The 20759-nt window shown below is 41.4% G+C and overlaps 1 protein-coding gene across 3 annotated transcripts in view; it reads left to right on the top strand.

Annotated features, from left to right (window-relative positions):
- The window catches only part of TBC1D9B (TBC1 domain family member 9B), a 2477681-nt gene that overhangs the window by 362288 nt on the left and 2094634 nt on the right, over window positions 1-20759 (top strand). For all 3 annotated transcript variants that reach the window (XM_044069590.1, XM_044069591.1, XM_044069593.1), the window contains one exon: window positions 17353-17611. In XM_044069590.1, the coding sequence (XP_043925525.1) occupies window positions 17353-17611 (259 nt within the window). The remainder of the gene's footprint in view (window positions 1-17352; window positions 17612-20759) is intronic.

Here is a 20759-nt window from a genome sequence, read left to right as displayed (position 1 = left end):
TAATTCTGTTTAGCCATGTCTTGTGTCACCTTTCTTCCATTGCTATGTTTTGTGCACCTTTTAGCCTTCTGTCTTTTGCCTAATCACTTACTCTTTATATTTTTCATACTGCCATCTTAGTTTAAAGGTATGGTCATTGAGATATCCCTTTTGGGTAAGACGTAACCTGCTTCTTGTAGAAAGCTGAAAACTGCACTGCTTCTTTATCTATTCTAAAAAACCAAAGTAGCACTTCGTAAAACTATAAAACCACCAAACAAGCTGATGAAGTCCTATGTGTAAGGACGAAAACGCGTACCTGTTGTATTGATGTTAAGAGCGTTTATACTGTTGGATTTTACACAACTATCATGTTATTTTAAGCTAATTCTTTATCTATTCTCCTATCTATCTCAAATCTTTCTGTCTTGGGTCTTGTCTGCTACAACAGACATTCATTGTATTTCTTCATCCTTTCCTTTCCTTTCAGTAGAGTGTTAGCTGCTGGTACAGGTAACTATTCTAAGAATGTGGCATCTGTCTTACATCTCACTGGTTGTGTTTGCTGCCACCTCTGCTATCTCCTCTGACATTTTATCAGGTACTCTAAAGTCACCAAACAATAGCTTACCACATTGACACTGTGATCCAAATGGCAGTTGTGGCATTTTTCGCCTTCCCCATCCAAGACCTCCATTAACATTTGAATCTAGTTCTCTTTGGTCATAATCAGGGCTACATCACTGTGAACCAGGGTGCTGACTGCTGTTTACAAGAGTCTTGCCCTCCACCCCTACTTTACTTTTACTGTTTTGAGAGTTGTACCTTTGTTGTTTAACTGCTGCAAGTGTTCTCCATTTTTTGTTGTGATAACACAGTTTATGATCTGGTGAGCATCCATTATGATTGTTATGCCTATGTTGTACCATTATTACATGAGTGGTACCACATTGTATTGTGCTTACTAGAGTAGTTTCCTCTTATACTCTAGTTTCAACATTTGTGACTTTGTTACGTTATGATTACAAATGCTGTGCCATGATTCTGTTTATGGATACAAGAATCATGTGTCTCGTTAGTCTGTTCTAAAAATGAATGAGTGAAATAAACTTGCTATAACAGTTGCTTCTTCAGTGAACACCTTTTTGCATGTATAGTATGTCAACCCTATGCTTTCTTTCATTGTGTTTTAAGAATGTTTTTTCCCACTTTTATTTATGTTATGTCCTGGGATTTGTTCCTAGCTTCGGTTTTGTCAAAGGTAATGATTTTAACACTTTTTGTGTGGCTGGCTGTCTTCCTGCCTTGTAACATTCCTGTAAGTATTAGTCAGGGCTATACTCACAGCTTCATTGCCTTTAAATATTACATGTAGTTGAAATGGCAAGCCCTTGTGTTTCAGAAAAAAAAAAGTTTCTTTTTTTTTCTTTTGTCTTCCTCCAAGCCAGTAGGCAAGTGCACACACACCAGACAAGTACAACACAAGTTTTCACAGGATGCCAACATGAAGGAATACAGATGGTTATTCTTGATAAACAGTAAAGTGCTTGTTTATTTCGTTTGCTGAGAATACCCGGACAGCGCACAAGTGTGTGAAAGATTTTAAAAAATTATATCTCAGTTAAAATAAGAGCCATCAGATAGAATTAATCAGTATAAAATGCAATTGTCTGTTAAAACAGATGTGTTATATGAAGTTAAACAACTATATTATCTACGTTTATATTTGCATATTTCAAGTATTCTGTTTTAAACGCACTATAATATAGGTCATTTACCCTTAATGTTTCATTAATTAAATATTTATGGTGAAAATATTGGGAATAATTGGTGGTACACTGTTTCTTTAAATGGGAAACATCAATTTACACAACTTTATTTAAAGAAGTGCAAAGAATCACTTCCTGTTTTGTTTCAGAAGAGGTCCTTGTGTGATTACTTTTTTATGAGGACACGTACAAAAGCTTATAACAGAGTGCTAAAATATTAATCTGATGTTAAGTTTCTTTGTTTTCTCAATAAGTGGGATCCAACTCGAATGCTTTTTACAGCCCGTGGATACTGGAATCTCTTGAGGTGCTCCTTTACCCATAATGCTTTAGTCCCCTCCCATACTTCACATTTCGTTTGCCACCTTTGCATATGGATGTCGTCGCTGATAGCTCTTGAACTTTAGTGTGGTTTTGTGAGAGATGTAGTATTTTTTCTTTTCAATAACCTTTTCTAGTTATATTGTATATTCTTCCCTTATCTTTCATACACTTCTCAGTGTATTCCTTGTTTACCATTAATGGTAAATTGTTCTGTTTTATACCCTTGTAATCTTGTTAATTACCATTGTTGGTAATTCCTTTTTCACTTTCTTTTTCTTTCTTCCTTAAAAAAAAAAAAATCTTCTATTTTTTGTTATTGCTGTAGTTCATTTTCCTAGGTTAATAGGAGGTTACTAGGCTAGCGGCCCTAGAGCCCTTACAAGCCTAGCCATTTTAATCCTGCGTTGCCTCAGTTGTCCTTGGTTAGATGGATTTAATTTGCAGAGCAAGTCTATGATAAACACAGACTACCCCTGCCCATGAGGGCTATGGAGGCCACCCTTGGAGTGAATTTGTGGTCCCCGATCCATTTGTCCAGGTTGCCCTTGAATAGGATCAGTGAGGAGCTCTGCTTCATGTGAATTGGAAGTTTATTCCAGAGTAGCGGCATTCTCTGGGAGATGTATCTGTCTCTTCAGCATGTTCTGTTAATGTCCTAGGCTAGATTAAGATCCCTGGAGCGAATGACTTTTGTGCCATTGGGTGCAATCATGGAGTCCCCCAATGATGTTGACATGTGGATGTGCAGCATATCCATTAAGGCAGGGTCAGAGGCCACCCTGTAAGCCAGGCACAAGTTGCTTCTCAGCAGCCTGTATTGTATAGAGTATAGTGACAGGACTTTCAGTCTATCCACGTAAGTCATGATTTGTAGGTCCTGTATTTTCTTGTTGAGAAATCGCTGTGGTCTCTCCAGGTGCTGCAGGTGTCTGGTGAGGTCCATGTAAAAGGGAGCATTGTACTCTACTAATGGTCTGATGAGGGTCAAGTGTAGTGGAGTTATAACATCCTTATACCTGGATGTGATGTCCTTGCTTATGAGATGCGCAATGTAGAAGGCTTTTCTTACCACTATGGAAATTTATTGGTCGAAGTCCAGATTGCTCTTTACCTGTGTTCCCAGATCTCTCACCACTGGGTTTGAACTTAGGGTCGGCGCTGACAGTGTTGTAATTAGCAGGGAATTCTGCTTTGCCGAAGGGGATAATAATGCACTTTTTTGCATTTAGTTTTGGACCATGGCTTTGGCACCATTACTTTCTGTGTTAGCCCCCTCTGTAACATGTCAGCATCATTGGGGGACTCCATGATTGCACCCAATTTGCAGTCTTAGCAAACTTGGTAAACAAAAGTCTGTCTACTTTAGCCTGGACTTCCAAGAAATGCTTTCCAAACAGTAAAAGGCCCAGCACAGAGGTAGAGGTGGAATCACCAACTTTGACAGTAAGTATTCTGTCTGTGAGCCAGTTGGCTACCCATCTAATGATGTAAGGGTTAATCCCCAGCTGGGAGCATTTCTCAATGATACATGAATGGGGGATTGTGTCAAAAAACTTGGCTAGGTTAGGAACTGACAGTATGCACTGTCTTACCTTCATCCAGGGCTTTGGTGACATTCTCAAGGAAGTCTACTGGTTTTAGTGAGCATGATCTACCCTTAATGAAGATAAACTGGGTTGAGTTTAGAGACTGAAAGTCACCTATGTCCATGTTGATAAGGTCCATGATGATTCTTTCCATGGCCTTGCAAGTGAGGCTTGTTAGACTTGTCGGTCTGTAGTTCCCAGGGTCGGTTTGTGCAAGGAGAATTACTGTTACTGTTCTCCACCATGCAAGAACAAAGCCAGTTCTCAGGCTATTGTCAGTGGGTCTGCTATGTCCTGTTTTAGATGTTATCTGGTCCCATCGAGGCTGTGTTTTTCTTCTTGGCGAATGCAGATATAACTTGATTTCTAGAGATACTAGGCAGAGGACTGGTGTCAGGTATGCTTTTGGTTATGGCTGGTGGGGACAGGAAGGTGAAGTTTGCGCCATATCTGTCAGTTAGTAGGTTGCCAATTTCCTATGGTATAGGATGAGTGGTACCATCTACTACCAGTTTGGCACCTAGATGGGCATTCCCTTTTAGATTTAGGATGTATTTAAAGAATGCCTTATGATTATCCTTAGATAGGGATGCTATTTTAGCTTTGTAATTAGCTGTAGAGCACTTTACAAGATTTCTGATTTCCCTGTTCAAGCTGTGTAGGGAATTCTTCCTCTGCTGAGTCAGTTTTCTCTTGTTATTAGATGTCAGATGTTCATCGTGTTACACTGCTGCAGTCATTACACTTGGGTTATCCTGCCATCAGGCAGTCCCGCAGTTGGCCAGAGTTCCAAAGTCTTGGTCCGGCGTCAGTTGCTGTCGCTTCTTCCCTGACGTCAGTGCGCCAGGGGTATATAAGATGCATCCGACACCATTTTCTTCAGTCTTTCTTGCCGCACAGTGCCCGAAGCAGAAGCAGTTTGCAAGTGCCGGCCGGCTGACTCCTGAGATTTTCGAAGTCTAATTTCAGATCCGAAGTCTTCAATAAAGCTAAGTACCCCGTTGGGGAAACTTTTTTCTTGCTTCAGACCGATGTCAGAAAAAGTTAATAATTGTATTTCTTGTGGGAAGCAAATACCTCATAAGGACTTCCACTCTTACTGTATTCCATGCCTAGGCCCTGATCACGACGTCACTAGTTGTCGGTTTTGTGCTAGATTTAACAAGCACACTATAAAAAGATGTTTTGATTTTGCTTTGCACTACTTTGGCCGAAGGTTCAATTATACTATGCCGTCGGATCGACCGACGACCTCAATACTGAAAAAAATGCAAAGATAAGGATAAAGACAGGCATCCGAGGTCCAAAACCGACGACGAAACCTCTTCTAGGCCAGTCGCTGGTTCACGGGTTCTCAGTGAGGTGCTTTCACAGCCCCTGACACCCGCTACCTCAGAGCCACAGGCCGCTTCCGACTCCCACGTGGAGGCAACTAGGCCTCTGGAAACTCAAGGTATTGGGCCTACGGAAACTAATCCCTCAGATGGGTCCGGAGCCGCTGAGCAGGCATCGGCTTCTGAGGGTGTTTTCAGACCTTCACAACTTACCATTAAAACAACAGCCAAGACAAAGGTACCATTAAAGACAAAGAAACAAGTACAGCATTCTCCTGGACAGTCCCCCATGCCTAAGAAACAGATGCTTAAAATGGCCGAAGACCTCATTACTCTAATCAGGGGTTCCCATCCCCCTCCTGAGAAAAGGCCTAGGCAGGATACAGACTATGATTCCTCTGATCAGGTTTCCATTTCCTCTGATTCCTCTTCAGACCAGGGATACTCTCTACCCCCCTATGAGGACTCTAATGCTGAAGAATCTATCCCTTCAGCCTCTCCTCCTGAGAATTATTCTTTTGGGGAAACTTTGCATACCATGAGGGAGCATTTCCATTGGGAAAGTCAGGATTACTCAGAATCCAAGAAAAGGCTCAGGGATTTCCTTTTATTGCCTCAGCACAGGCCCCTGGCTATTCCTCCTGTGCTAGATATTGTGGATGATGTGTTCTCTGAATCCAGCTTATCTCCTGATTCTTTGCCTCCTGCTCCAGCCAAGCCAGATAGGTATTGTAGAGTCCCTGACTCTCACAAGTTTCTTTACAAAAACCCTTCTGCTGATCCAGAAACTATTTCCCAGGGTCCAAAAGGGGTTAAGGCTTCCATTGCAAAAAATCCAGTACCGTCTGACAGAGATTCCAGAGCTTTGGATAGATGGGGGAAGAAAGTATACACTTCTGTAACTGTAGCAGTAAGAGCTTTAAATTGCCAGTTTCACATGCTTAAGTACCAACAGTATTAATTGGCTCAGTTAAAACAGAAAATGCTTGCAAGCTCAGAAGCTCCTGATTGTAATGAAATGCAGGATTTCTTGCATGCAGTTGAACAGGTGGGAAAACATACTTTGCAATGTGGTTTTGATTCTTTAGAGGCCTCTTGTAGAGCCGCAGTTACAGGTTCTGTGATTCGAAGACATGCTTGGTTAAAAGAACAGAGTTTACCTGATTATGTTAAGGCAAAATTATTGGATGCTCCTTTACAGCATGATACCTTGTTTGGTGTTAAGGCAGAAGAGGTGTTAAAGAAAATAGAGGATAAAGCTAAATCTATGCAAACAGTCAAGGATTTCTTACAGGTACAGTCACCTATGTTTAGCAGAAATTGGCCAACACAGAATTGATCCTTTCCAGTGTCAGACAGGCCACAGAGAGGCAGATACAGACGCCCAAGAGGCAGATCTCAACCCCAAGGCTCAAACAGACAACGGCAGTGGGGCACCTCAACCCCAAAAGGAGGTGAGGACAAGTCTCAACCTTACAGGAAACAGTCACAATGACTTTCCCCTTCGTACGCCAAGCACGTCCCTTTTGGAAGCCCCCTTAGGGTGAAAACTAGCACTTTTTTTCTCAAAACTGGCAAACAATCACCCAAGACAAATGGGTTCTGAATATTGTGTCTCAAGGTTACAGGGTTCCACTTTCATACTTTACCAAGGCTAAAAGGAATGCCAGACCTGCCACAAAATCAATGGGCAGAGACACAAAAACAAATTTCAGCCCTTATGGACATGAGAGCTATTCAAAAAGTACCATAACAGGAAGAAGGACAAGGATTTTATTCAAGACTCTTCCTGGTCCCCAGAAAGGACAAGGCCTGGAGGCCCATACTAGACCTTTCAATTCTGAATACTTACCTGGATATTCCAAAATTCAAAATGTTGACATTACAGCAGCTTCTACCCATGCTGGGTAAGAAGGCTTGGCTTGTTACTCTGGACCTCAAAGATTCATACCTGCATGTCCCTATCAGACAAAATTGCAGAAGATACCTCAGATTCAAAGCTGGTACAATGCACTACCAATTCTCTGCACTGCCCTTTGGCTTATCTACTGCGCCCAGGGTCTTCACAAAGTGCCTGGCACCAGTAATTGCATTTTGCAGACAAAAAGGAATTCAAATATATCCGTACCTGGACGACTGCCTCATTCAAGCAAGAACAAAAGACATTCTTCTACAGCATCTGGCATTTGTAAAAAGGTTGCTAATTTCTCTAGGGTACACAGTAAACGAAAAGAAGTCAAAACTATTGCCCTCTCAACAGATTATATTCCTAGGTGCCAGCTTAAATACAACGGCCCAGATGGCTTACCTCATGCCAGACAAACAAGTTCAACTAACTCAATATTTTCAATTACTGGCAAAAAAGTCCCATCTCCCTGCAAGAAAAATTCTGCAGGCCCTGGGATTCATGGCATCCTGCATACTACTAATACCATATGCCAGACTGCATATGAGGAAATTACAGTGGTACCTAAAAAGTGTTTGGACTCAACACTCTCACAGTTTAGAAGCAGTAATACCAATGATTCCCTGCCTACAACAGGAGTTTCGATGGTGGGCACATGCATGTCACCTAAACAAGGGTCAGCCTTTTACCCAACCCACAGCCAGGCAAACTCTAACAACAGATGCTTTGGATTACGCCTGGCGAGCACACATGGCAGGAAAATGCATTCAGGGCAAGTGGACCACAGACCAGATGCATCTTCACATCAATCAAAATGAGATGTTGGCTGTTCAAAATGCCCTAACAGCTTTCAAGGACGTTCTGCATCCAGGACAATTTTTACTAAAGACAGACAACACCACAGTAATGTGGTACATAAACAAGCAAGGGGACACTCATTCTTATCCCCTATGCAGGCAAGCCATGACCTTGTGGAACACAGCTCTAACGTATCAAGTTCACCTGCAAGCACAATTCCTGCCAGGAAAGAAAAATACTCTGGCAGATGATCTAAGCAGATATATCATGGACCCTCACAAATGGAAGTTGAATCCACAAATCTTCAGCATGGTAACGCAAAAATGGGGATGCCCAGACATAGATCTTTTTGCCTCCCCACTGAATTGCCAACTACAAAAATTCTGCATGAGGACTTATCACAAACAAGCATGGAAAGTAGATGCTCTTTTGTTCAGCTGGAAAAACCTAAAAGTTTATGCCTTCCCGCCACTGCCTCTCCTTTCAAAGGTACTCCTAAAAGCCAGACAAGAAAAACTACAGATGATCCTGATTGCTCCAGACTGGCCACGCCAGCACTGGTATCCTATCTAAAGGAACTTGGCTCAAGGCCCACCATGGATTTTGCCTCAAATTCCACACCTTCTGACTCAACAAAACAATCAGATCCTGCACGGTCAGCTCAAAACCCTAAACCTGGCTGCATGGCAGATACATTAGTCAAACAGGCAACACCTCTCTCTAAAGCTTGTTATGGATGTCATTTTGGAGGCCAGGAGGCCTAGCACCAGGAAAGCTTACTCAGAAAAATGGAAGAGATTCTGCGCTTGGAACCAGGCTCAAAGCCTAGACCCTCTTGTTCCAAACATTCCTCAGATTTTACAATACTTCACTGAGATACTGGACAGAGGCCTATCCTTCTCATCAATTAAGATCCACGCCTCTGCCATTTCAGCACATTACAACACGGATCCTCCTTTATTCTCTCATCCCTTGCTAAAGCAGTACCTCAGAGGGGCTAAAAACGTAAGACTGCCCCGGAGAGCACCGACACCAACTTGGGACCTCAATTTCATTTTGGAAAAACTGACCCTACCACCTTTTGAGCCAGCCAATACAGTCAAATCTAAAATTTTTATCATGGAAAACAGCTCTGCTCCTGGCAGTAACTTCAGCACGAAGAGTCTCGGAGCTACAGGCATTAATGGCAGTGGAACCTTTTATAATTTTTCATCAGGACAGGGTTTCTTTAAGGACAAACCCTACCTTTATGCCAAAGGTGATATCTAGTGTGGCTCTTAACCAAACCATCCATTTGCCAACTTTTTATCCAAACCCCCAGAATAAAGGGGAGAAACTTCTGCATTCTTTGGACATACACAGGCAGCTACGTTTCTACTTGGACAAAACAAAAGCTTTCAGGAAAACTGAGCAACTGTTTGTAGCATATGCTACAGGGTCACAGGGCAAGGCTATCTCAAAGCAGACTATATCCAAACGGATAGGGCACTGTATTCATTACTGCTGCACACAGCATGGAAAATCAGTCCCAAATAGCATTAGGCCACATTCCACCAGAGCAACAGCCACTTCCAACAGCCTTTCTCAGAGGAGTACCTACCAAGGAAATTTTGGAGGCTGCAACTTGGAGTCCAGTGCGCACCTTTACCAAGCATTACCACCTGCCTCTTTACTCTAAATCCAGAGCAGGATTTGCCACTGCAGTTCTGCAGGGCCTCATAGCCAATCCTAACTCTTTATAGACCAGCCACCCAACCTTAGCTTTGGGATTCTATCCAAGTATAATGACTGCAGCAGTGTAACACGATGAACATAGTACAGTTTTGTACCTACCATAAATGTAGATGTGCTAGTGTTCACACTGCTGCAGTCCAGGTTACGCTCCTCCATCTCCTCTGAACTAGCTGGACTTATCTGTACCTTTCTATCCTATACAACCTTTGTGGTGTATTTGCTTGTAACTGAAGGTATTGTTTTTATTTTATATGTATATTTTTTATTAGCAATATGTATTGCCTACCTACTTGGGGGCACCTGACATCTGGGGCAAGAAAAGCTGAAGAAAATGGCGTCGGATGCATCTTATATACCCCTGGCACACTGACGTCAGGGAAGAAGCGACAGCAATCGATTCTGAAACAAGACTTTGGAACTCTGGCTGACTGTGGGACCGCCTGACGGCAGGATAACCCAAGTGTAATGACTGCAGCAGTGTGAACACTCGAACATCTACATTTATGGTAGGTACAAAACTGTACTTTTTTTCCTTTTGTTATATAACCTGTTTATACTTGAGGTCCACCAGGGATGCTTGTTTTTTCGGGAAGACCTGGTTTTAATTGGTCAGGTACAGCTGAGTCCATGCAGTCTATACAGTTAATTAGTTGTTTATACAGGACATTTAAGCACATCTCTGCATATTAGTCATTGTTGTCTGTTATTGCAGGGTGTATACAACTTTTTATACCATCACTTAATAGGCTGTAGCTTGTATTGGAAAAGTTTTTAAATTTATTTTCATCTATGGTGGTGACAAGTTCAGTAATGACTTTGAACGAGACCAATTTATGGTCCGACCTTACGAGGGAGGATATCACACAGGGGGAAATTTAATGATGTCCCATGTTGGTGAGTACTATGTCTAGGACATTTGACCCCCTGGTGGGGGGGGTGTGTGTGCAGACTATCTCTTCCAGAGCATTTGTACTGACAAAGTTCAGGAACCTCTGGGCAAGCATGTTCGTGCTCATGTAGGTCATCCATTTCATGAAAGGATAGTTGAAATCTCCCATTACTAAGCTGTTGGGCTGTATGGTGATTTACTCCAGTAAGTCTAGGTAGGCGGTGTGCTTTTCTTGGTTTATGTTGGGGGACTTGTAATTAGCAGTGATGTGGTAGGTGTTTCGCCTATAGTTAATTGGACATGGTTTAGTTCGAGAGAGTAGTACTATTTGCCAGTCTTGAGGTGTACTTGGTTTTAATGAAGATGGATACACCTCCACCTTTGATTCTTCCATGCTCATTTTGAAGTCTGAAAGTGTGGAAGGCATTGTAGATTTTTTGGCTGGGGTACTGTCTGTGGTCTTGAACCATGTCTTAATGACTGCACAGACATCAGCATCTTCCAAGGGGAGGAGTGCTTCCAGGGAGTGCAGTTTTATATGTTTAAACTCCTAGCATCAAGCAGCAGAATGTTGAGATTGTCTTGAGTGGATTGTATGATGTCAGAAATTTTGTTGTTTTGACATTGCCTAAAAAGGCACTATGGGGGGGGATGCAAGCACCTTTCCTAGTATTTGAAAACCTAGAGGAGATGGGTGCAGATCATCTCTGGCAAAGCAGCATGGCATGTTGACCATATCTTTTTCAGGCTGACAAATACTGGATCCCCCTGGACTGACACCACAAGCTAAGCCAATTGTTGAAGTTGGTCATTTTTTGGCATCATCCTGGGTGAAGGTAGATTGCTGCTTAGAGCTTCAATATGTCTGAAAAACCATCGGGTTTTAAAGAATGTCATGATTGTGAGCATAAGGTACTGCTATCTGATGCACATGATTCATGTCTGTATTGCTTAAGCCCAGCTCATTTAAAAGAGTCATGTGATATTTGTAAGGCATTTAATCCACGGGCCTTAGTGGATCATGAGAATAAGCTAATTTTAAAAGGTTTATTATCTTCTGCTTTTTCAGAGACTTTATCTGGAGCTCAAACCTCCAAACAATCAGATAAGGAGCCCAGAAAGCGCACATTGGACCCTTCCGGATCATCCACTCCTAGCTTGGACCTGACTCTTGAACTTTCTCCTAAGGTGTCCAAGTGATTAGATCCTAATTTCACAGATGCAAAGACTAAATCCTCAGATTGGACAACTTCTGACAAGAGATCGTATCATTGGATCTGACACACTTGGAGCCAAAGCTCCCTAGGACCCGATATGTGTCATCTCTAAACCCAATTCCTTCACGTCTACCATCACTGTTCCTAGAGAGACGCTATCAATCTAGGACCCCCTTCATTGGCCTCTTCTTCTCGATCATACAGGAGACTGACTGAAGCAGATGTGGATAGAATGATGAAATTTTTCTCAGCACAAATTCAGGTGGAGTTCTCCTGGCTACTACTTCGTTGGGTCTGGAAACCTTACCAGTGATACTCCACCTGTGTTGGCTCCTTCTCCAGTCCAACTTGTGGCTTTGGCGCTGCTGGATCTGAGTCTTCTGGAACTATCCATGTCAGATCCGAAGATTGTTGTATCTTCTGTTCCAGTATCTTCTCTGAGTGGACTGGCACTGAATGTGTCAGAGCCAAATGACTCTTGGAGCTGTAACACCACTGCCAGATCCAAGGTGTTGGAGTCTACTCTGAAGTTGTCAGAGCCATCTCTGCTTCTTTGAGTGTCAGTTTTTCACAACCGGGCTCCCAACTCTGCCTAGGGATGCTGCCTTTAGGTCAGAAGCAAACAATGATTCGGAAGCATGTCTTCTCAGCACCATTGACCTCCTTTTCCTTGGAGCATTCTGTCTTTGAGGTAGTGGAGTAAGCATGATCTACCTCCTAGAAGAAAGACAACCCACCCCCCAAGATCCATCTTCCCATTCTCCTATGTCTTTTTGCTTGGAGCCTCAGCATTCTACTCCACAAGGACAGCCAGCCCAAATTCTCCAAACTATCCAGTCTGGTATACTCTTAAATTCTGGTATTTCTCTGGAGCATCCCGATGAAGAATTCCCTAGGAAGAGAAAGTGCAAGAAAGAGGTACTTACTCTTTCCACAAGAGTCAGTCACAGAAGATACCAATTTTAATGAGGGGGAGGTCCCCAAGATCACCACCAGATGATGTCTCCTTTGGAGACATCCTGGAGATCCTTAAAGGGGTGGTTGGTCTACAGAAAACCCCTCCCAAGAGGAAATTAGTATTCCTGAAAATCTTTGAGTCTGGCCCATCTACCTCCTGGGTGACTCCGCCTGTCGACACGGAATGAACCAAGCACTGTTGAGCTGATCCTCAAGAGACCAGACAGGATCCTAGCATCACCAAAAAGGAAGAAAATTTTGGAGCAAAGGAGTATCAGTAGATGCCATGGTCACAGCAGCAGCTACAAAGAAGGAACTCACAGAAATGTGTACATCTGTCCTCCCCTAACAGAGAGTCCAGGGCATTGGACAGGTTTGGGAAGCATGTATATGCTTCAGTGACTATCGTCATCAGATCACTGAATTATTTGCACACTTCACCAGACTTCAGAGAGATTTAATTAAAGAGCTATCCAAATCTCTCTCTAGGTCCATTACTTCTGAGGTAGAGACCTCTATTGCTTCACAGTTGGCTACCCTACAGTCCATTTTCATTTCATCCAAAAGGCTCATTTCACATGCAGCTGAAGGTACCTCAAGGGTGGCAGGTTGAGGCATTTCCATTCAGAGACATGCTTGTATGTGCTTGTGACTTTACAGAGCCCTTCAAGTCTTCCTTTGTCAATGCTCTCTTTGGTGGAAGTTCTTTGTTTGGCCCTAAAGTTAAAGAAACCCTATCCAGGTGTGAGCAGGATGGCGCGACTCTGTCTGTAGTGGGCATATGTTGTTTGACTCCTCAAAGAGCCTTTTCTAGGAGTCAATGAAGTGGTTGAAAAATGTGGTTCAGAAAGTCCCTGGACCCTTACCATGATTTACTTGGAGACCGTTCCCCTAGGGGCAGAAGGGGAGCTCTAATGGAAGACACCACCTATGTGGCAGAAGAGGCCCGCAGAACCACGGTTCCAGAGATACTTTCTCTGATAAATGCTACCAGTGCTCCTGAAAGGAGGCCCAATTGTCCATCTCGCTTGTCTATCCTTGTACGAGAGAGCCTGGCTAGACATTACAAAAGATGTATGGGTGCAGAGGAGGATTATTTCCAGAGGTTATATAATACCCTCCCCCACCAACAACTGAAAATTACCGGTGTTCCACCCAGTCAGAGGAAAGCAGCAGCACTGGAAATGAAAAAAAAAACTGCTAGGAAAAAGAGAGTCATCCATGAGCCCCCCCCCCCCCTTCAGACAAGAAAGAGTCCAGAACATACTCAAGATTATTTTTAGTGCCCAAGAAAATGGGACTGAAGACCAATTTTAGATCTCCGCAATCTGAACAATTCAGTTCAGTATATAAAGTTCTGGATGGTCACAGTTCAGTCCATTTTGACTTTCCTGCACAAGGATAACTGGATGTGCTCAACAGATCTTCAGGATGCATGCTATCACATAAAAATGAACAGGCAATCCAGAACATACCTATGCTTCTGGACAGGAGCCAGTCATTACTGTGAGCTGTGCCCTGTGGCCTCACCACAGCTCTAAGGGTGTTCACCAAGTGCATGACGGTAGTAGCAGCTCACTTAAGACTGCAAGGATTCCATGTGTTTCTGTACTTGGACAACTGGCTCATAACCGCTCTGACCAGGCATCTTCTGGTAAAAGCATGAGATTATGTACTCCAGCTTTGCTCTCATCTAGGAATTATCATCAATCACAACAAATCTGAGCTAGAACCATCTCAAACATTAGAGTTTATAGGGTCTTGTTAAATATGATATCATTGACAGCCTCCCTTTTTTACCAAAGGTATGGACTATTCAATTTCAAGTCAAAAAGATAATTCAAAATTCTTCTTTATCAGCTCGATTGATTCTACAAACCTTGGGGTCACTTCAGTAGTTCTGGTTCCATTAGCAAGATGCCATATGAGAATTCTTCAATGGACCCTAGCAACTCAGTGGTCTATTCTGTACCAACTTATGTTCACCGTGATTAGAATAATTCAAGCATGCAAAAGTACTTATTTTCATGGATTCAGCCAGATCAAATATTACAAATTCCATCCCTTCATTCTTCCTCAGTTCAAAGCCATAGTGACCTTGGATGCTTCCGAAACTGGGTGGGGGTACTTCTTGGAAAAGACATTCCAAGACACCTGGTCCCCTGAAGAGGCCAACATGCATATCAGTGTCCTGGAAATGAGAGCTGTACTCCTAGCATTACAGGCCTTTCAAGACTCTGTCCCTTTCAGGACTGTTGCAGTTCAGGCGTAAAATGTCAGTGGTATGGTACATCAGCAAACAAGGAGGAACCAGATCTTACCCCTTGTGTCGAGAAACTGTCAGAGTGTGGCAGTGGGCGAGCTTATCCACTTGATTTCTGATAGCAATGCACATTCCAGGGAAATCAAACACAGTAGCAGACAAGTTGAGCATGTCCATTTTATTGCCTCACAAGTGGTTTTTCGGCATGAAAGTTGAGAAAGAGAGATTCTGCCAGTGGGACCAACCTTACTGCAACCTCTTTGCATTCCCCCCCCCCCAACAGCAAGTTCTTTGCCTGGGGAATCACCGAGGGATGCTGTCCTCCATGGTTGGCCCCCTGGTCTCCTTTACACTTACCCCTCAACCCCCCCTAATCCCCACGTTTCTCCAGAAAGCATCTCGATTGAAGAGCACAGTCATCTTCATCTCACCTTATTGGCCTTGTCAGATTTGGTTCCACTTTCTTTGGTCTCATCTAGTTCACCCACCATGGGTTCTGGATCCAATTCCGGACCTCCTGTCACACCCAACAGGAAAGATTCACCCAGACATTTCAGGCCTAAAGTTGACCGCATGGTTTCTCCACTTAAATCAATAGCCAAACTTTCAAGGCTTTCCTGTCCTGTACGTTGCATTCTTTTGTCTTCTGATAAACCGTCCACTAGAAAAATTTACAAAAGCAAATGGAAAAGATTTGGTTTTGGGCACAACAAAGAGACATTGACCTTTTTCAGCATGAGTTCTTAAATTTCTAAAGTTTTTGGCTTCAATTTTTGATGAAGGGGCAAGCTCCTCCACTAATAAAGTTCAACTAGCTGCCATTTTTAATTTCCACATAGGAGTAAATGATTCCTCTTTAGCTTCTTCAAAACTTTGTAAGGCCTTTGTAAAGGGAACTTTTCTTCTTACTCCCCTAGCCTTTTAAAAATGTAACTCCTCCATGGGATTTGAATTTGGTATTGTGAGTTTTAACTCTGCTTCCATTTGAACCATCAGCAAAATGTGAACTAAAATTGTTAACCTGGAAAACTATCTTTTTGGTAGCTATAACCTCTGCTCAAAGAGCCTCTGAACTTCAAGCCCCGTCTTCTAAGCCTTCTTATTTAATTTTCCATACAGATAGGGTAGGGTTACATATCAACTCATCCCTCCTTCCTGAGGTGGTGTTAGAATCCATCATCAATCAATCTGTTTATCTTCCAATTTTTTCCAAATTTCATGAACAAAAGAGAATACATGTTACCTTTCTTGGATGTTCACAGACAGTTTCTGTTTGCATAGAGCAAATGATTTGAGAAAAACGGATCAATTATTTGTTTCTTTTGTGGAATCAAAATTGGGCAAACCATTTACCAAAGTAACTCTGTCCAGATGGTTAACAGACTACATTCCTTTTTTCTACAAGTTAGGTTTGTCTTTGTTGAAACCTTTAAGAGCCCATTCAACCAGGTCCATGGCAACCTCATCAGTATTTTTATCCATGTCCTCCATGGATGACATATGTGTGGCTGCAACTTGGGCTAATCCTCATACCTTTATCACTCATTACAAATTGGATCTCGTCACAAGGGGAGGGGCTACCTTCAACTCAGCAGTACTCAGAAATATCCTTCCGTAGAGTCCACTCGAGATTCGGGTAGCTGAGGGCTCTGCCCCACTTGTTGAGGAATGAATGAAAATTGATAACATCAGATGAAATTAGTGCTCACCATAACATTCTATCTATGTGTCCATTTTCATTCTTCCTCAACTCCCCTCCCTCCAGCCCCTTGCCTTTTGTGGTTGCTGACTTCTGGAAGAATGAGGAAGATAATAAGGGAACCAATGTTCCTGCCTTTGAGCTCCAGATATTGGTTGCTCTTTTTATAATTGTTTCTATTTTTCTGTCAAGCTACAAGTCTAGTAAACAAGATCTGAAGTATGCTAGGAGACCTGATCATTATGGGTAAGGGAGGAGCTTGAGAATTTCCAGCATCCATGAGCTATAAAACGTGGCTAAGTCAAATCCGAGGGTCGGATTCAAACCCACTTGCTGAGGAAGAATGAAAATGGACAACACAGATGGAACATTATGGTGAGTACATACTTCTTTTTTTAACTACATCAATAATTGTTTACAGAACTGGACTTGAGCAAGTGGCAATTTCCTTTGTTTTGGTGTCCTGTGTTCATTGTGCCCACTTGTATTGAATCTTTTTTTTCCCCTTTAAGCTTGTAAACTAGGAACTAGCACATACATGAGGAATTAAAAAAAAAACGTGGATAGATGTGATTAAGTCTTAAGAAAAAACGCTTGTTGGAGAAGATACCACTGATCTTTGTCTCCTATATTTTTTTAGTACAATAGTTAAGTACTAGTACTTACTTAACAGGCTTGTAGAAAGAAGTTTTTTGTATCTAAAATTCAGGGTCTGGCTGTTTCATCTCTGTAACATTTAATGTTTGTCCTGCTGCAAGTTCTAGATGAGTAGCAGCAGGGTATTTTTCTGTGGGCTGAAAAAGTGTTTTTTTTTTTGCATTTGAATCATTTGATACATCCTGTCTTTATGATGGCTGCAGTATGAGTTTAGTTTGTCAAGTCGTATTTATTTTGCAGTGACCCTGTTAATGCGATGGGTGGACATCACTCAGCTGGAGAAGAATGCTACAATCCTATTTCCTGAAAGTATTAAAGTGAGCTCCCGTGATAGCGATTACTACTTTTCCATGTTTCTGAACATCAATGAAACATTCAAACTGATGGAACAGTTGGCAAACATTGCCATGAGGCATCTTTTGGATAATGAGGGGTTTTCTGAGGATAAGTCCCTTCCAAAGCCTTGCAAGACTCTTAAGCATGTCTCTACATTGAAAAGGTTAGTAGCACAAGTGTTGGCTTCTGACTACCAAAAATTGTTTAATGGACAGAAGCAAAATATTTTTGTTTCATAAATATAAACTGCTGGTTTGAGTAATTATATCTTCCGCATTTATGTAATCACATTTTGTAATATACTGTATTGAATTAAAAGATGGATCATTGCATAGAAGAATACTTGAACAGAGTAACAAAGTGGTTGTTTTTAATACAGCACACTAATAGACTATGTCCAGGCCAGTAATATGCTATTGAAATGAAGTGACATTATGTAAGGATTTCACTGCATTTTGCTCAACAGGCAGAGACATATTTAACTGATTATACTCTTCCAAGGTGGTATGTTCAGCAGATACCAGTTCTAGGATGTTTGACCTTTTTCTTTTAGGACCTTGCTGTAATCCTTTTTCTGTCATTCTGATCTTAGAGGAATATATATTTTTTAATTGTACATTTGTTAACCGGGTAAGTACAGTGGTCTAAAGATCCATTTCATGACCAACTGGAGCCCTTTTAGGCAAGATAAACAAGAGAACATTGATGCATAGCATACATAAAATACTAGGATAAAAAAAAATCAGAGTACTCCAGTTTGATGCAGATAATAGTTTCAGCTGGTACAATCATAGGTCAAAATGTACACAAACAGGGAAGTGATGGTGGGAAGACAGAATATCTGCTGGAAATAGGTTGGTGGGGAAGCCAGACTAGTGGTATACAACAGAGAAATTGTGAGATAATTCAAAAAGTTAAAAATATATGTACATAATTACTAATACATGTGGGTGTGCATATTTATAAGCAGTAATTTTGAAAGGATACTTGTAACTTTCACTTTAAGCACGTATCTTTTGTCAGTAAGGGCACCATACCTTCCAGTCAATGTACTCAGTGATCCAAATCCAGGCATGCCCACACCATATTCATTGTTACATCCTTTCACTGTAAATGTTTTGAGTCATTACCTCCTAACAGTAATGTAAGTAGCCATGGGCATCCAGTACCATTGGAAGATGTGCATATGTCATATATGTATGTTGTTTCAAATTAAATATGATTTTACTGAGCATTTCTGCAGCATCACACCACTGTACATTTTAAAGAGTGTAGTACATGTAGAAACAACATTCCCAGGTTTAACATTACATAGGGGTCATGAGAAACTTTGCTTTGTCTTTGTAGGTACGTGTAACTTACCTGCACGGTGACTGTTACTGTAGCGGCTTTCTTTGAAGTGTTTTTATTTGGTAATCAGGCAGAAGGTTTCATTCTAGAAGCCTTTTCAGACATGGCCTGGCACATGGAGGCAGTTCCAGCAAGGCATGTTTGTTAAGACTGCACTGAGATAGTTTTATCCAGGCACAGAATGACAGAGTTACATACATTGTAACCCTGGGACTCAGCAGAATTAAAATTTGTGTCATGCAATTTGTGTCATATCATCAGAATAATGTACTGAATATTATAAAATTACGTAATTCATACTTGGAAGTCTGACCCCCATGCATAAGAGGGATAAGTGTTGACTACAGCGCAGGTGAATTGTGTTCAGCTAGCAGCATGGGAATTTGAAAGAATGTGCAGGCAAATATGAGTTTGAGCAATAGACTCCAGCTCACTCATCCTTGGGAGAAGCTGGTAGGGCCATGGCATTGGAGACATCTAGTAGTGGCTGGGTGTATCGCCCACATTCAGAAGCTGTGTTGGCTAACTGGGCTGGGTGGGGGAGAGATTGCAAACCTCTCTATGACCAGGGAACTATAGCAAGTCTGCAAGCAGCCCAGGATAAGGAAGAGCAGTCCACTTTGCAGGACTGGCAGCTCGTGGAACAGACTGGCATACTGGGCTTCCCAGGCAGGAACAAATGGACCATAGGGCTGTCACCTAGCCTAGGGATACCTTGCTCCACCCCCATTTTGGGTCCATATGCATACAATGCAAACAAAAACGGAGAAAGAAGACACCCCTGTCTGGTTCCTTTGTTCAGAGACAACATTCCTTATTAAATGTGTAGGCTTAGTTCTGTTCAAATGTGTTTCCTGTAGCATTGTTATTTGCACTCTGCATTTCTTAATGTACTTTAATATTCTTTCCTTTTTGTCTATACCCATGAGACCATTCACATTCCAAGATAATATGCAAAGTGTCACCATTATGATAAGAAGTCAGTATTCCCACCTGTTATGTATGACAGCTTTTTAAATGTCTGTTTCCAGCATTTGTGATACACGCACCCACTAATGTTTGGCAGGTTAATATTTTATAAAAGGTTTTTTCTTATCAACATAGGAACGTATGTCACTTTTTACAAGACTTTTTGCTTTAATGAAAACCCTTAAAACACACACACACACACCTGGAACAACCCCATAACCTCTTAACTTAATATAACTGTGTACATCTTCAAATAATGAAGTTTAACCCTCCTAATAGGAACAATTGTCCCAGATAACTGTGAACACAGGCCTTAATTAACATAAAGTTTTAGTCATCTATGCTAAGACATATGTTACTGCTTGTGGTTCTGCTTAACTGTAATTAGTGTGTGTTCTTTTTTATCTTTATTTCCCTCCCAGATGTGAAAAATAACTTGCATGCTTTCAGGAAACATTGACTTTTAGCCTCGAAGAAACCAGTGCTTTGGCTTTTCTTTATTGACCGATAATTCTCCAAGAGAAAAGAGCATGTAGCCCTCACATGCACGCTTTTAAAGACCAGCTGAGACATTTATTGCTAGAGAAAAACTTTTCATTATATTCAGTGTTGTCTTATTTACTCATTTCCGTTTAAAATTTATTAAATTAAGTCAAGGGTCTTAATCCAGACATTCACCTTTGCAAAAGTAATAAAAACATATAATCTGTATATATATATATATATATATATATATATATATATATATATATATATATATATATATATATATATATTATTGATCTGTTTGCTTTTGCACTCCATCCCCTACCTCAACAATTCAAGACTACAACCTGTTAATATAAACATGCTTTAGTCGTCTTAATTTCTCTTTTTGCATTGTAATGCCTACAGTTCTTAACATTAAAAAAGAAGCCAAGAAAAAAAGGCATCTGAACTTCTAAAAATTCTTTCCTATAAAACATGCAATTTATATCATGAAAAGTTTCATA

Source organism: Protopterus annectens, chromosome 4.part0 (assembly GCF_019279795.1).
Source record: "Protopterus annectens isolate FY-2018-M chromosome 4.part0, PAN1.0, whole genome shotgun sequence".
In the NCBI taxonomy this organism is placed as follows: domain Eukaryota; kingdom Metazoa; phylum Chordata; order Ceratodontiformes; family Protopteridae; genus Protopterus; species Protopterus annectens.
Note: the sequence above shows the minus strand (reverse complement) of the source record. Positions and strands in the feature narration are given on the sequence as shown.